The sequence below is a fragment of the Prionailurus viverrinus genome, chromosome B2 (assembly GCF_022837055.1).
Source record: "Prionailurus viverrinus isolate Anna chromosome B2, UM_Priviv_1.0, whole genome shotgun sequence".
NCBI classification, from domain to species: Eukaryota; Metazoa; Chordata; class Mammalia; order Carnivora; family Felidae; genus Prionailurus; species Prionailurus viverrinus.
Window position 1 is genome coordinate 135,517,021 of NC_062565.1, and position 17,712 is coordinate 135,534,732.

Genomic DNA, 17,712 nt, shown 5'->3' on the forward strand with positions numbered 1-17,712 from the left:
AGTTAAATTTAGGTTAGAGATGCTCTCCAAGGTACCTTCCACCTCTGAGATCCTGCGGCCTTCAAAAGAAACTATTTGATAGTTTCGTGAATACAGGCAGTGACAATGAACAAATGTATAGATTAGGGTTTTTATTTATACTACATAAAGCTTATGTTTCTTATTAAATCTGAGAACCCCTCAGTTGATAGGAAATGTATCACTGTTCAAATATACTTTCTTTTACTCATGGTTACAAATACTCTTAAAACAAAGCAAAGATTCAACCTTGAAACTTGTTTCCAGCCCAAGCTAGTGTTCTAAGCCTACACATCTGGCTCCCTCCCTCTATCAATTATTTACTATAACAATCTAGGGAAATTGCATATATTGCTGCTGGAAACAAGAGAATGGTACTAGCAACATACATGAATCCTTTCAACTTTTTAGCAGCCTATAATGCAGAGGAAAGCAAAGGCACAGCAAGCTTACCACTCACTGTGCATGAAAAATGTGGGCCCAGGAGCTAGTCCTCCAAGAGGGATATCAACTCAGGGCCCACTCAGAGCACGGGTGGTAGCCTGCTGGATGGGAGAATGCCCGGAGGGTAAAGAAAGGGACACTGAGATCTGCGCTGCAGCAAGATATTTACATAAAGGGAAATAGTCAACGGAAAATTAATAGCTCTGTTGTTATTATGGAAACCATGTGATTACTGCTGGGGAATGTATTTCGATAAATATAACATGATATATTTCATTTTTAACAAATTACACACACATTGATGGATGGAAAAGGGAATGAAAAGACTATGAATTGTCTCTGTTTAACATTATAAGCACTTACAATTTTCTTTTGCCTTTTTTTCCTGTAATGAATTACTTCTGTAATGACAGAAAATCTTAAAAATTAGTCTCAGAAATAAAACTATAAACATTAAAAATTCCTATGGCAACATTTTCTTCTGATTCTTTGCAATTCCAGTTACTAATTATATCAAATATTTTTCAGACAAATATATATAAAAAAGCAGATTACGTTTATGTATTCCATTTAAAAATGTTGACAAAAAACCCCAAACCAAAAGCCCTGAGGTAAGGTGGCATTAAAAAATTGAAAATATTTATTAGGACAGAAAAACAAAACTTTACCATAATTACTACCACTGGAATTATAAATAAAGTAAATGAATACATGCTCCAAGAGCTTAATAGCAGTGATTTGCCATTAAGGTCTTGATGTTCAATAACACATTTAATTTAACAAACTTTGAAAAGACAAAGTTATTAAATTGTCTTTAGGCACTACACATTAACCTGAAACTAATGGAACATTTTGTCAACTATACTCAAAACAAACAAAAGAAAACACAAGTTAGGTCATCGTTAGCACTGTAGATAAGGACAAAGACATCAAAGAGTAAAGACATCTTTACTCTTATCACATCATCATACTAGTCTTATACACGTGATCTTCAAATTTCAGTTTGGAAGTTGGATCACTTATCAATGTCAAATTCTGTTTTATTGCACAATGTCCAGTTTGGCAATTTTGAACAATGTTGTAAAACTAAACAAAAGTAAAAATCCTTAGGAAAAATGTACTTTTTTCAAGAAAAATGAAGCTGGGTCCAAGCAGTTGATATAGTTCTGTTCAAACCTACTCTAACCTGTCATAACACTTCCTTTAAAAAAATGTGAACACTACAAAAAAATTGTCATTTTTGTTCTATTCTTTATGAAGAAGTTATTAAACTTATTAAGGAAAGAAAATGTGGAAGGGCTGAAGAAAATATCTACAATATAAAGGATAAACATCAACATTGGCTAGTGCCACCAGGGAGGGGCATATCCCTCACATTGTCAAAGAAAGGACAGGAACCTGTTGGTGGTTTGAGAATATTAAGTCTCACAACATCAAAGATGAAGAGCTGGGTCCACGAGCTGTCCAGAACGGCCTGTTTGAAGGCAGTGTCTACATCAGCAAAAGGATCCCTCTAATATTCTTCTACATGTTCCAATTCTCTTCTCACCAGTCATCTATCAGACTCTACGACTATGAGGGGAACATTCAACTGACAAAAACCAACGCTGGTCATCAACATCAACAATAGGTGACTGAAGCTTCCTCTGCCAATTTCACATTTTCCAATCATAAAAATATGCATAGAAGTGGTAATTCAAAAGGCTAACTATATGCTTTACCTGAAATCATGTAACTACTGTGTTTTCATGAAAAAAGTTGTCTAGTAACATAAATTGCTTCTGCATCAGTTCCACAAACAAGACAAGGACCTAAAACATCCAAACTGTTTACAGACAAAGTCCTGCTGGGAAGCAAGCTTGTGATTTCAATACGGTCTTTTGCAGGATCAGTGCTGAGCCAGGAGCTTATAAGAGACTGGTGAACATTAGCCTGGTTACTGATGCTGTGAGACAAAAAAGTGCTACTTCTTCCTCCTGTGAGAAAAGAAAAGAGAAGGGGAAAACAGCTTTCAAGACCAATTTTGTATTAGTAAGCATCTGAAATTCTACTGATATTGTTAAAAGGCTAGGATTTAAACTTTATTCTCAGAATAACAGAGTGATAAATCCATTATCACACATCACCATTTTTGACCAAATGCACATTCAGTGATATTAACTGCTCGCATTTCCATGGGACAATATGGATATCAGATTTGAAGTCGTTAGGCAAGGCAGGTTTTGACTGTCTTTCTGTTGATTATTTAATGGACAGTCTCAGAAACGTAGCATGAAAACCTCTGGCTGTGCGAAGTTAGCCAGTTTCTGGCATTTGTGGTCATCAGCAGTACAGCAGTAAGCAGCTGCCAGATTTCAAGCCCTGATACTAGAATTTACCCTGAAGCAGAAGAATGGAAACATTCTGTCATCCTTTAACGTTAAAAATCTGAGAATTTCTAATATGGTATTTGAAACTATAACAAAATTACACACAAGAATCTTCATTAAACCCTTTTACCTTGGTTAAACAGTGATGATTTTTCAGGTACATCTGTGGAGGCGTCCCAATGCCAGAGGGATCCATCCTCAGAACAAGTAAATAGATGATCTGGGTTGGATGGGTGAAAGTGAACTTCCCACACTAAAAGATAAGAACCAAGAAGCTAATTCCTGTGCAGATTGGTTGAACAAACTTTAAAACCCGGTCTCTGTGCATCATCTTCCATTAACTCCACCACATACCTTCAACCCCCAAGTGTGTGATAAAAATCAAAGGCTTCAGAATTAAAGAAAAGACACAATATAATTCTCCAAATGGCTATAACATGTAGATAGGATAAAGAAGCCAAGTAAATCTACATGTGTATTGGGCCAGCAAATGAATGAAAATAAAGGCTAACCATTTGACCTATTACATTTTTTTAATGTTTATTTATCTTGAGAGAGAGAGAGAGAGAGAGCACCCACGCACACACATCTCAGGGAGGGGCAGACAGCAAGGAAGAGAGAGAATCCCAAGCAGGCTTCTCACTGTCAGCGCAGAGCCCGATGTGGGTCTTTGATCCCACAAACCTCCAGATCATGACCTGAGCTGAAATCATGAGTTGGACACTTAACAGAGTCACCCAGGTGCCCCAACCTATTACATCTTTTTATGGAAAAGTATGGCAATGGGAGAATTCTAAAAGTATTTTAATTGTAAGTTCTCTTATTTTTAATGCTTGTGTCATTAACATATGAAGGTTCTATTACTGGAAAGACTGAGAGAGAAGACCATAAAAGTAATATGCAAATGAATTTCAACTTTGCTTCATGTCAGGATTCCGGATAATTTTGGTATATATCACAGAAATAGCAACTAGCTCCTAGCAAACTAAAACCTAGCAATGTTCCCAGAATCTGGACTCAGTTTCAGATGGAGGGCTATTAAGAAGCCAATTTGGGATTTAGGACCCCTCAAGTTCTAAAACTTTAAGAGAACTTCCCGTGTCAAAAGACAAATGGGAGCCAATGACTGGCCAGGACGCCTTAGGAAATTATCTGCAGTGTGCAGATAAAACAGGTAGTGTGAACAAGAGTTCAGTGATTCTGGATTAGAAGCTTAAAGAGACAGCATAGAAGGTGCCCAGGGCAAAGCATATAAAGTTATTATAAGGCACATACTTGCAACCTGGCAATTCTCATTCTGACCATTACCACAATTAAGCATCATGCCACAGAACATAAAAAGCCCACCTTCTTCAGGAGAGCATGTTCTGGGCAAATTCCTATGTAAAATACATTGATACTGTTTCATTAAGACATAGTGAAACGAAACAGCCTGTAGAGCCAGAAGCAGAATGTACAAACCTAGATTCTTAAATATTTATTTTCAAAATAGAAAACAAACCTCTATACTAACATCATATTTCATTTCTAGCCAAGAGTCAGGATGATTCAAAAGAAGACATCACAATCTACTACATTTCTGTATATTGCTCAGCAATGCAGTCTGGCAGTTAAAAAGGGGCTCGAAGAAGAGATCTGAAAGTCTGTAATGTTACTACCACTGGCTTAGTCAACATCAGATTCTGTGAGGACATAACCTATTTCTTTTTATTTCTTTTTTTTTTTTCCTGGGCATGGTTATAGTTAGAAGAGGCAAAATAATTCTATCCTTTTATTTGCTTCTTGAATATAAACTTAAAAGTCATTTATCTTTCCAAGGTAATAATGTGATACTTAAACTGAGAAGTTGCAATATTGGTGTGTTTGTTCTTTTGTACTTTTACTCAAGTAGGGCTTAATATAAACCTCTCAAGTCAGAATTTAAAACTATAACCCAGTCATGGTATCAAAGATGGTGAGATAAAATGAAAAATTTCTATGCAGTCAACAACTCCCCACCAAAATCAAAAGATGAACAACAAAAAAAAGACAAGATCCTCTATCTACCGCTCTTTTTAAAAAACAAAACAGGTACAACAAAAAATTGAAGAACACACAGATTAGCAAATATTAATAATGATGGCCTACATTTGCATGGGAAAAGGGCATCCTCTCATAGGCAATATAAACTGTATGAGTATGGCAATATAAACTGGTATTACCTTTATGTATAACAGTTGGATAACATGTATTGCAACTTTAAAATTATGCAAACATTATGGGTCATTGATTCTACTTCTAAAGAATTATCTGAAGAAAATAAGGGCATAAAGATGAACATGTAAGAATAATCACTGTGGTTTTGGATATAATATTGAAAACACGTTGAAGGACCTAAACGTCAAATGAAGTGATTAATTATTACACATTTATACAATGCAGCCAAAAGCTTCAACGTAAAATGATCCATATGTATCGTTACAGAAAGCTGCCTACATTAGTACCAACAAAAACTTGTGCATCTCCATAGCACTTACTTTCAGCTTCGTGAGCTTTCAGCAGAGACACAGGCATAGTACCTTGTCTAACATCCCAAATACTCAGCATTCCATCCTGGCCACCGGTGGCTACCACATGCTGCTGGTTGGGATGTCTATCAACACAGTGGAGGGGCACTCGGTCACCAGTCCTTTTGTGGGAGATACAACGACATCAAACATGCTGTCAAGTAGAATTTATCTTTGCACAATCCATGAAAACATGTTTCCCTCTAGTAACTAAATGATGGCCTCTGTGGCCTGAGCCACTGGTTGAACTTAAATTGTGTCCGAAAATCGAGTGCATTAAATATGTTTCCAAATACTAGAACTCTGGGAGGGAATTAAAGGCCAAAGTAATTTACTCTCTCTACAATTTGGAGACATAAGGAGCAAGATCATCTGATGGTAAGATGTGCAAACATATTTCCATTTCTTGGCATTTTAGAAACATTATGTGTCAACTAAACAGCACAGTGTTTACTTCTACCTTATTTAATATTTTGTTTATACAATTACTTTTTCAGTTTGACACATTCTATATTCCTCTTTTTTAATTTTTTAAAATGAAAAGTGCATTTTATTTTTTTCAGACATTTTTATTTTTATTTATTTTTTAAATATAATTTATTGTCAAATTGACTAACATACAGTGTGTACAGGGTGCTCTTGGTTTTGGGGGTGGATTCCTATGGTTCATCGCTTATATACAACACCCAGTGCTCATCCCAACAAGTGCCCTCCTCAATGCCCATCACCCATTTTCCTCTCTCCCCCTGCCCCCCATCAATCCTCAGTTTGTATCTAAGAGTCTCTTATGGTTTGACTATTCTTTTTTTTTTAATGTTTATTTATTTTTGAGAGAGAGACAGAGCATGAGTGGGAGAGGGGCAGAGAGAGAGGGACAGGCAGAATCTGAAACAGGCTCCAGGCTCTGAGCGGTCAGCAGAGAGCCCCATGCGGGGCTCAAACTCATGAACTGCAAGATCATGACCTGAACCGACTGAGCCACCCAGGTGCCCCAACACATTCTATATTCGTAGAGAAAATAGCACACATAAGGGATTTTTGCTCAGAAAAAAATATCTTGGATTGTATTTTTTTTTATAGTTACTATCAGTAGCATCAATTGTTGAGCAAAAATAAATTCCCCATTAAATGATACAAACTTCAAAGAGATAAAGGCTCTGAATTAATACAAAAATATTTACTAAATGCAGCACAGGAATCCCAAGCCCATCAAATTATACTTGCTTTATCAAATTTAATTAGTGATCATTCTCTCTTCAAATGCAATTAAATACAATATTGTTTAAAATCAGTTGCTATGGGGCACCTGGGTGCTCAGTCGGTTAAGCATCCGACTTCAGCTCAGGACATGATCTCGCAGTGTGTGATTTCAGACCCCATGTCAGGTCCTGTGCTGAAAGCTCAGAGCCTGGAGCCTGCTTGGGATTTTGTGTCTTCCTCTCTCTGCCCCTCCCCGGCTCATGCTCGCTCTCTCTCTCTCTCTCTCAAAAATAAACACTAAAAAAATTTAAAGTCAGTTGCTATAAACAATCAAACGTTAACTATGTATTACACTACTTAAATTACAAATGAAAACTTACAGTGATAGTATCTGAGAGGGCTCATTTCCTTGTTTTCTGAAATCCCATATTTTTAACTGCCCAATTGAATTTACTGTAAGAATCTCAGGAGTTCGAAGGAAGGTTACAGCATGGAGCGTACTGCTATCTGCGTTGTCTACAAATTAAGAAAACAGTAGTGCCTGTTAAGAAGTCCTTTTTTTCCAAGAAAATCTTAAATCACATTCCTTCTATTAATTGAACTATTACAAGTGAACTTTTAAATGAATCAGTTTAATTTCTATAGTAAAAAGAAACAGTAATATATACATTAAAATAGACTCTGACAGAAAAATATCACTCATAAAACATCTGTTTTCTGCATAAAGGGCTGAATTTTGACATATTTCTCTATTCCACTTTAGATTATTACCCTCCATTGCTGAGAAAAATTTCAAGTTCCTCTCTATCCAATTTTATACCTTCCACTAGTGGTTAAGCCAGCAACTCCAAATCTCAGGGCTTCCTATAGAGCTCATTCTGAGCTTGTGTCATCTGGCTGACTCATCTCAAATCTGTTCATCTTTAGGGGCACCTGGCTGGCTCACTTGGTAGAGCGTGCAACTCTTGATCTCAAGGTTATAAGTTTAAGCCCCATGCTGGGTGTAGAGATTACTTAAAAATAGAATCTTAAAAAAAAAAAAAAATCAATTCATCTTTTGTTTCATCAACTCTCTTCTCCATGAAGTCCTTCCAGACTGGTATACCGGTCCTTTTCCTTTTCCCAGAGTGTTTAAGTTTATATCACATAATTTAGCATATACTTTTGTGATACTCCTCCAAACTCCAGGCAATCGTCCTTAACAGTTAAATAAGTATACCTCAGAACTCAAAAGAATAATAAACAACACAACTGATTCATGGGCTCAGTCCACGGAAGTTCTGATTCAGGTCTCGGGCGGTGGGTTGTTGAAATTCTCATCAGGCAAGTCTACGTGAAGCATAGTTGAGAATTACTGTACTAGAATAATCCTTCTAAAGCATGACAGAGAGGATAACATCCCCTTGCTAAAAAAGTTTCAATGGCTCTCTTAGGTGTCCACCTAACAAAATGTAACCTCTGCAGCTGCACATTAGACTTCACAACCCGGTCCCAATTCACGTTTCTTGTGAATTCAGGTGTGAGGTGGTATCTCGCTGTGGTTTTGATTTGTATTTCCCTGATGATGAGTGATGTGGAGCATTTTTTCATGTGTCACCTCTCCTACAGTAGCATCTAAAGTTGGGCTAAACTACACTTTTTGTCATTCTCTCAATGGACTTATCCTGTCCCCACATTATTCCCTTTGTCTGGTGTGCCATCTTTCAGTAATATTTGTGGCTTAGAACCTAGTTTAAATTAATTGCCACTTGCTCCTCAAGTCTTTACTTGGTAATCCCCTCCAGCCAAACCAAACCAAACCAAACAAAAAACCAAAAGTTTATTTTTCCTTTGTAGTCACTCATTCATATGTGCTTTATCGACCTATCATCTTGTAAAGAGATCTTACTTTGTTATCCAAGGGATACAGGTGTGCTGTTTCAAAGGAGCACATGCACCCCAACGTTTATAGCAGCAGTATCAACAATAGCCAAAGTATGGAAAGAGCCCAAATGTTCATCTATAGATGAATGGATAAAGAAGATGTGGTATATATATACAATGGAGTATTTAAAAAAAAAAAAAAATTTTTTTTTTAATGTTCATTTATTTTTGAGACAGAGAGAGACAGAGCATGAACGGGGGAGGGGCAGAGAGAGAGGGAGACACAGAATCCGAAGCAGGCTCCAGGCTCTGAGCCATCAGCCCAGAGCCCGACGCGGGGCTCGACCCCACAGACTGCGAGATCGTGACCTGAGCTGAAGTCGGACGCTTAACCGACTGAGCCACCCAGGTGCCCGTATATACAATGAAGTATTACTCGCCAATCAAAAAGAATGAAATCTTGCCATCTGTAACAACATGGATGGAAATAGAGAGTATAATGCTAAGTGAATTTAGTTAGAGAAAGACAAATATAATATGACTTCACTCATATGAGGACTTTAAGACACAAAACAGATGAACATAGGGAAGGGAAGCAAAAATAATATAAAAACAGGGAGGGGGACAAAACATAAGAGACTCTTAAATATAATAGAACAAACAGAGTTGTTGGAGGGGTGTGGGAGGGTGGATAGGCTAAACAGGTATGGGGCATTAAGGAATCTACTCCTGAAATCATTGTTGCACTATATGCTAACTTGGATATAAATTAAAACAAATAAGTTATTAACAAAACGTAAAAAAAAAAAAAATCTTTGTACATTTTTACATCCTTCAAACACAGCATTGTGTTTACTTAGCACATGGTAGTTGCTTAATATACTATAATTAGCAATTAATATATTAAAATATATTTTAATAATAACTTATTAAAAACTTAAAAGTTTATTTATTATTGAGAGACAGGAAGAGACAGAGCATGAGCACGGGAGGGGTAAAGAGAGGGGGAAACGCAGAATCCAAAGCAGGCTCCAGGCTCTGACCTGTCAGCACAGAGCCCGACACAGGGCAACTCACAAACTGTGAGATCATGACCTGAGCTGAAGTCAGACACTTAACTGACTGAGCCACCCAGGCACCCCAAAATAGGATTTTTCTTACCTATGGTTCTTACAGCCTCCTTGTGATCAGCTCTGAAGAGATTTATTCGACCATCTTCTCCAACTGTGACAATTTCTGGGTTGTCGCACACAACACCCGTGCATGGTGCACTGCTACGGGAAGGACTGCCCGGACCTGTGTGGTAGTGAGCTGTGGTCCACTGCTGGCTGACTGACAGAGTCTAGGTGTCAGAAGTGGGAATATGAGTAATCAAAGCAAAGCCCTAAAAACTAGCACTTTCCCCTGAATAAAGACTATTTTAAAATTCTGTCTCACACCCTTCTAGAAAAAGAGTAATTTTCTCCTTTTTCCTTTGTATTTCTGAGTACTAAAGCTTAGAAACTACTTTCATCAAAGCTCTGTGTACACTGGGTTAGATTAAAAAAGAATGCTACTCAATAATACAGTAGAACCTTGGGTAAGTAGTAACTTGTTCTGCGTTCTGTGTTCCACATGACAAACATTTCTAATAAATTTTAACTTGATAAACGAGTGTTGTCTTGCAATACGAGTAATACAGGACGCCAAACGTCCCATGATCACAACTAAGCCAACGGTTCTTCTCTCTTGCACGTGTGCCTGAGGGGCAGGATTGTGGGTGATTGTCTTCCGTGCTCAAATGCTTGGTTTCAGGCCATGGTGTTTGGCAGAAAATCAGTGATTTTTCAGAATGCTGGAAGGTGCCCACAAACTGGCACTAGGGTATTTTTTGTCACTTCAAAGCATCTATGGACAGTCCTTTGCTTTTTCATACAAGAGTAAGCTTAGGAATGCTTTGCTTCATTCTACATCATTGAATAGGTTTCTTGTTAAAGTTGCACAAAATGAAAAAGATTTCATTGTGCCAACAGATAGCAGTGATTCTGTTAGTGAACGTGAAAGTTATCCTACACAATAACGCTCCTCTCTCTTGTCTCCCTCACACCAGCCACAAAGGTTTTCAAAGGTAAGTGCAGGTTAATTTATTTTTCTTTATATTTTGTATTAGCTCTATTATTTTGTATTATATTACAGTATTGTAATCATTTTTATGTATTTTTGGGTTGTGGAATGAATCATCTCAGTTTCCATTATTTCTTATGGGGAAATCCGCTTTGATACACAAGTGGCTTTGGACTACAACTATGTTTCCAAAATGAATTACGCTCCCAAACCAGTTTTACTGTACCTCAAATATCTCAAATTAAAGATATGGTTTCAGTTATGTCATTTTTTTTTAAAGATTTTATGTTTTTAAAGTAATCTCTATACCCAATGTGGGGCTTGAACCTACACTCCCAAGGTCAAGAGTCACATGCTGTACTGAGTCAGACAGACACCCCAGAGAGTTATGTGCTCAAAAGCAACTCTAAATTCTTAAGGGAATTAGCCAACATCTGAGAAATAAACCTCTATAGCATTTTCTAAGTGGCCTCATTAAGAAAACTACTTAAAAAGATCTGGGTCTTATATTTACTAAGTGTGTTTATTTGGAAAATGACCTTTATTAACCTGAAAATCTAAACAAACACTCTTTTCCAGCAGCTTAAAACCATTACTAGACATGGGGCTATTTTATCTTATTTATGTATTTATTTAAAAGTTTATTTATTTTTAGAGAGAGGCAGAAGAGCAAGTGAGGGAGGGCAGAGGGGGAGGGGGGAGGGAGGGGAGGAGAGGAAGAGAGAGAGAGAGAGAGAGAGAGAGAGAGAGAGAGGGAGGATCCCAAGCAGGCTCCACGCTGTCAATGAAGAGCTCAATGCAGGCCTCAAATCCACAAACCATGAGATCATGATCTGAGATGAAACCAAGAGTCGGATGCTTAACCAACTGAGCCACCCAGGTGCCCCCACATGGGACTATTTTAAAGGACTCCCCTACCATTATGCTCTGAAGGTCAGTATTCAGACTTTTAATATACAAGGCATTGAAAAAAATGTCAAGTCTTCCTATAGTCTATCCTCTCCAATTAAAACCAAGGTTCTATTCACAGAAGCAAAGTAGCTGTTCCTGTTCTCATGATACCTGAGCTAGAAGGTGCTCTTTCTTTCTTTGACAGATCAGAATAGCAACTTAGAAGAGAAAAATATAGGAAAATTACCTGCCGGAATAATATACTGATAGGTCAGGACTAACAGAATTTAAAGATAACCAATTTCAGTAAAGGCTGACACAAACCTGGTTCTAGACTTAGCCTACTAAAACATAGGTAATATGATACCTCCCCACTCCATATTTTGGGAGTATGAAACTTATTTGTGTCATTATTAAATACAGTCCTGTTTAGGCCCTTCTAAAAATAATTAAAATACAAATTCAGTTTTCAAGCAAAAATTCTTTACCTGGTTATTAGGATGGTGAAGGAAAACTGTTACGCATCCTGTTGATGAAGCAGCTACAATTCTTTCCTGGTCAAAAAACTAAATAGAAAATTCCTGCTTGTTATAGATTCAGAAATATTGATAAGGAGGAAGCCCATTTGGTTAACCCAATTACTAGCATAACAATTTTAAAATGCAACGAGCCTATAAATGCTAAACAAATAAAATGTGATGATGGGTCTGAAAGTAAAAACCACTATTCAAACAAGAGGATTTTCATGAAGAATAAATAACAATTTTTCCCCCTAAACTCCTTTGCCTATAACTGATTTAATTTTGGACTGCTACCAGACAGGTTTAGAAAATAATCATTCTCAGAGTCAGGTAGCTTTCTATAGAAGAAAATGCAAGGAGTTTGAAGTCCTACAGATCAGGATTTGAAAACTTACTAATTCCATTCCCTCTACTTTACTGGCTTTGAGACATTGGCCAAGTTAAGTTCTCTAAGCCTTGGTACACCTTTAAAATGGAAGAAGTAATCTCCACTTAGGGGGTTGTGATAAGAATTCAAAAAGCAAAACCATACAAAGTGCCTTGCACAGTATTTGTCACTTAGTGACAAAGAACATTTGATTCACAAACATGTGATGAAAATTACTTTACTTATGTAAAGTTCCCAAAATAACGTTGGGCAAATAGATGGACAACTAATTAAACAAATCAAGATTAAAACGAAAACTGAGATGAAATCTGCACCCCCTTCCCCAGTTCTGATTCTGCTATTAAGTGGCTATACAATGTTGGCAAATCATAACCTATAGAGAACTCAGTTTCCTGTAAAGCCGGAATGAAACTAGACACACTTTAAGGTCCTTTAGGTATCTAATTACTCTCAGTTTTTTAAAAGTTAGCTTTTCGATATTACAAAGACTTACTTGTAAATCCATGACATCACCGTGGTGTTTGATATCACACAATAACTGATGTTCTCCTTCAAATCCTCCATCAGAGTCAACGTTCCCAAAATCTCCAATAGACCACAGCGAAACATAATTTTCCTGTAAAGCATAAAGTTTTCCCTTGAGATGAAATAAACGTCAAACTCTCGAAAATTAAAATTTGTATTGCTTTCAAGCAACCTTGTTTTAAAAGCATCTCAGACAAATGGCAAGGTGATACTTTAAAGCACAAGAGATTCGAGGCTCAAGCACACCATCGATGGCTGAGGTACCGGACAACCGAGCCTCAGACACGAACTCGGGGGAGGGAGAAGGAGAGAGAAGCTAGAAGGCGAGAGTTCGCGCGCTGAACGCGGACGGCGCGGTTCCAGGAGAGACGGAGGAGGGAGGAACTTCCTGCCCGGGAATAGAGGTACCTCATTGTCCCAAGAGCCCGTAGCGAAGGTCTCGGCGGTCTGCAGGCTCCCCGGAGGTACCGGTCGCCACCGGGTTTTGCTGATTTTCTGAGACACAAACTTAGCATAAATCTCCTCCATGCCAAAAGCAACCACTGCAAATACAGCAAGAAGCACCGCGCGCGCCTCTCAGTCCCGCCCCTTCCCGCGGAGTCCTGATTGGATCGGACGTTACCAAACGGACGGTGGCTGCGGAGAGCCAATTCTCTTCCATGGGAGTGCGGTAACCACCAAACCCAAAGTGGAAGGAAATTGGGGCGCCCTTCCTCACCAATATGGCTCTGAACAGAATCTAATCAGTATGGCTCTGAACAGAGTCCAGTCGGTATAGGAACACTAAAACATTGCACTTGTGCAATAATTGTGTAATATAAAGCAAATTTAAGGGGCGCTTGGGTGGCTCTGTTAAGCGTCCACCTGCAGCTCAGCTCGTGATCTCAGGGTTTGTGAGTTCTATCCTGCATCAGGCTCTGTGCTGACAGCTCAGAGGCTGGAGCTTGCTTCAGATTCTGTGTCTCCCTCTTTCTCCGCCTCTTCCCCTCTCATGCTGTGTGTGTGTCTCTCTCTCAAAAATAAACATTTTTAAAACATTTTTTTAAAAAGCAAATTTGAGAGCAAAAACAAAACAAAATCAACGCAGGAGAAACCACCTAGTAGCCACACCTAAGCATTATGGTTTGCATTCCAGGACCCATAGAAAAGCTTGAAAATCCCCCAATTCTCTTGGAAGTACGTACATTACTCTACAAACTTACTGGTAGTCCCTCAAATACTCTGCTTCAAAGTTGTTAATACCCACTATCAGAGCCTAGACTTGGAATTCTAAAAACTCCAATTCTAGTTTTGATGCCCATTGCCTAGCTGTGTAACCTTTCTCAATTCACTTATGTAATTAATAAGTTTTATCTGTCCCTCAACAGCCTAGGAGTCAGTCTCTTAAGTTCCTTCATGCTTCTTTCTGATTACTTATAATATCCTTTTATTCTCTCTACTTCTTGGAATCCTGGCCATCCTTCAAGAACCAATTCCTTCCCCTATCTTATCCTGATTACTCCAGCCCACGACAGGTCTAAATAAACATAGCACTTGATATCTAGACCGGTAATAGTACTTATAGGTTCCCCTCTGCTGCTTGTTTTCTTTTAATGTAGATCTCCCCAATCAGAATGTAAATCATATTGCATACAAGAGGTAACACTGATTTTTTAAAAATCTCCTTTATATTACATCCATAACTGTGGTAGTTGTTTCTTAAAAAGGGGTCATGATATCTTGTTTTTGATATTGGTCATCCTATTTCACAGCCACAGCTTATGGAAGCAGCACGTGTAGATGCAATCTGTCTAGGTCAGCTTTAGAGAGAGTTATCAAGCTCTTGTTGAGAGTAGACTGGTTTTGTTCTTTTTAAAATTTTTTTTAACATTTATTTATTTTTGAGACAGAGAGAGAGAGAGAGAGAGAGAGAGAGAGAGCGAGCGCATGAACAGGGGAGGGTGGAGGGTCAGAGAAAGAGGGAGACACAGAATCTGAAATAGGCTCCAGGCTCTGAGCTGTCAGCACTGAACCCGACGCGGGGCTCGAACCCACGGACCGCAGATCATGACCAGAGACGAAGTGGGACGCTTAACCGACGGAGCCACCCACGCGCCCCTGGTTTTGTTCTTTTAAGTAGAAAAACATTAGGAAACTTCAGAGAGATGACATAGAAAATTATTAAAGTCCCAAACTGACAATTTTATTTCTAATATTAAAGAACACTAAGATACCTCCTTAGCACAGTAGGCACTGCGTCCGACTCAAAAAGAACACCTTTTTGAGTGTGGTTTCATTTATGGTCACAGAGTCCCAGAAAACAGGTAACGTACAAGTATATTTAGGAGGAGGAGTAGGCTGAATGTTACATTTAACAAAATCTGGTGAGAATTGGAATTTGAAAATTGCTGCTCATGCAGTAGCGTAGAGGTCTTGACATCACTTCGTTTCCTTTCTTAAACGTTTATCAGACTAAATGATGACTGGATTCTGTCAGTCTCAGTTCTGATTAGGAGTCAGCAAGTTGGATGTGATAGGCAATGTTCCCTGTCAGCTTCTCACTCATTGTCTTACAGGGTTGATAGCGATAAAGCTGGTGTCCAGTCTAACGTTGGAATCTGTGGGGATTAATCAGCTGAAAATGCCCTTGTGTTGGGAGAATAACACATTCTCCATAAGATACTGTGGTATTTTTAACCGATTGCATTGTTTTCAGGAGCAAAGCACTCCCTACGCTCCACCCACCCCAGTCTTGGTGTTCCTCCACTCAGATTTTGTGGTTTAGAATTGAGAACAAACCAGGGTCCCAAAGTCTCTGCTAAACGAACACTGATGTACTTGTCACAAAGCCAGAGGCTCGAGTACTCGGTTGAGAGAGGGCCTTCGCCCTCTGGTTCTATTAAGATTATTCAGGCTCCACGATACGGAGTTCGGGTTCTAACCGACCTAAATATTAGACAACTGGGTTGGGTGAGACAGGACCAAGGAAGCCCACCGTCTAACAATCTGGACAGCTATAGGAGCAGACCCGCCGCTCGCAACAGCTGACTCAGCTGCGACTACGGAGCTACCGGCAGCGGCTTAACCAGATCGTAACCAGATCGTAACCAGATCGAGCAGACGCGGCGGCACGAATCAGCCTCGCCGTCGTGCCGTAGCGCTGAGTGACCAGGACCGTAGCCAGGCACGCGACCAACCGCTTCGGGGCCCACCCCGCCTAACCGCAAGGCGAACTCAGCAAATTGCCTGTGCGCTGGCCGAGGCCTCAGGAAGGGGGCACGCAGCAGCAGCTGCAGCGGCGGCGGCGGCGGCGGCGGCGGCGGCGGCGGCGGCGGCGGCGGCGGCGGTGGTGCTGACTCAGCCCGGGCTCCCAGCCCGTCCGCAGCAGCCGCAGCAGCCACCGGCACAGGCGGCGGGGCACGAGGCCACCCTTGCCTCCGGCCCCACCCCGCCGCACCCGAGGCCGCGCGGCGTCACAGAGCGCATGCGTGCCGCGGGGGATGCCGGGAGCGCGCAGTGGCGGCACCGGCGGCGACAGCAGTCAGAGCGGAGGCTACAGCGGGGACGCGAGCGGGGCGGTGACCGTGTGGGAGGTGGTCTCACTCTTGGGGAAACTGCTGGGCACCGTTGCCGCGTTGAAGGTGGTTCTGTACCTGCTCCGGGTGTGCTTAGCGATGGCCTGGAAATCCGGCGGCGCCAGCCACTCGGAGCTAATCCACAATCTCCGCAGTAAGTGCCACCCCCGCCCGATGTGGGGCAACTGGGCCAGGCTAGGCCTGGACTGGGTCCCCCTGGGCCGTCCGGAACGCTCTGTTTGTCCTCCCCCCGCCCCCCCATCTCCAGCCCGGTACCGGCTGGAGGGTTCGGCGCAGGGTTGCACCAGCAGCCTCGAACGGCATGCGCTGGCGATCGCCTCCCTCAGGACCTGTCACTCATCGGCGACGTGGACGCGAAGGGAAAAGAAAGCTACGGGCTGCTCGTGGTGGGGCAGGAGCAGGCGTCTCCCCGCGGGCCTGGGGGAGGGGTCGCGGCACAGGTGGTGGGGCTGTCACTCGAGTCAGCCGCCTGTTCGTCCGGGTCTGGCGGGCGAGGGGCGTGCCCTTGGGGTGGGGAGATGTTGGCGGGGCCTGGAGGCAGGGCTGCATCTGAGGGGACCCCACCCTCGACCCCCGCATCTTCTCGCCTTCCTCCTCCTCAATAATCGACCTCGCTGCGAGCATTCTCTCCCACACTGACTCCCCCGCCCTCCGTTTTTTCCTCTGGAGGGAGATGCCACCCTCTGATATAGGCGAGGGGAGGGAGGGAAAGATGAGAGTATTGTCATTGCGGATGCTGGGAGAAATTTCTGGGGCGGCTGTCCAGTGGATATCTTCGTGGGGGGTGGGGGTGGAGGAAGAAATAATCAGAGGATGCTGTTCCTGACAGACTTGTATTTCAGGAGCTATTAGAGGTCCTGGTCCAGCGAAGGATTGTATGTGTGGAATGTTCTGACTTTGTTTTTCAAGGCTACCAAGGCTTTGTAAAAGCTTTGTGTGGAAATTTTTTCATGTCATTCTCTTTAGTTATTGTATGCCTTCCTCTTATGATGATTTTAGGGTGGGATGTGAGTGCTGTGTCACTTTCTTTTTTTAAATCGAAATACAGTGTCGCTGTCTGGTTGGGAAGACCAGAAGGACCGCAGTCCATAATACTCACTGCGATCAGAATTTATAGCACCGTTTGCCACCAACTTTGCAAATAATCGTATCCTGCCACGTGGTATTTTTGTCTTATGTTATTTAGCTTTTTTAATGTTTGTCATGTTTCCTAATTCGATTTGTAACTTCCTTGAGGGCTGGGACTTTTTTTTTTTTTTTTTTTTTTTA

General features: G+C 40.9%; 2 protein-coding genes across 3 annotated transcripts in view; one reads left to right on the top strand and one right to left on the bottom strand.

Annotated features, from left to right (window-relative positions):
* Nucleotides 1-1,074: 1,074 nt before the first annotated feature.
* On the bottom strand, nt 1,075-13,778 carry NUP43 (nucleoporin 43). Its single transcript, XM_047860558.1, has 8 exons — nt 13,277-13,778; nt 12,837-12,959; nt 11,923-12,000; nt 9,602-9,782; nt 6,958-7,093; nt 5,348-5,499; nt 2,962-3,084; nt 1,075-2,438 (listed from the first exon to the last, which is right to left on the bottom strand). Exons 1-8 carry the CDS (start codon nt 13,394-13,396, stop codon nt 2,209-2,211), a joined length of 1,143 nt encoding a protein of 380 aa, XP_047716514.1. The 5' UTR covers nt 13,397-13,778; the 3' UTR covers nt 1,075-2,208.
* Nucleotides 13,779-16,347: 2,569 nt separating this feature from the next.
* Nucleotides 16,348-17,712, top strand: part of PCMT1 (protein-L-isoaspartate (D-aspartate) O-methyltransferase) — a 52,804-nt gene continuing 51,439 nt past the window's right edge. For both annotated transcript variants that reach the window (XM_047860560.1, XM_047860559.1), the window contains exon 1: nt 16,348-16,576. In XM_047860560.1, the coding sequence (XP_047716516.1) occupies nt 16,348-16,576 (229 nt within the window). The remainder of the gene's footprint in view (nt 16,577-17,712) is intronic.

Bases quoted from the DNA above. Each gene is read 5' to 3' on its own strand.
- NUP43 (XM_047860558.1), bottom strand. From the start codon at position 13,396: ATGGAGGAGATTTATGCTAAGTTTGTGTCTCAGAAAATCAGCAAAACC. The intron at 12,960-13,276 runs GTACCTCTATTC...TATGCTTTACAG, and splicing joins CGGGCTCTTGGGACAATGAG to GAAAATTATGTTTCGCTGTG. The intron at 7,094-9,601 runs GTAAGAAAAATC...CTTAATTTGTAG, and splicing joins GGAGGCTGTAAGAACCATAG to ACAACGCAGATAGCAGTACG.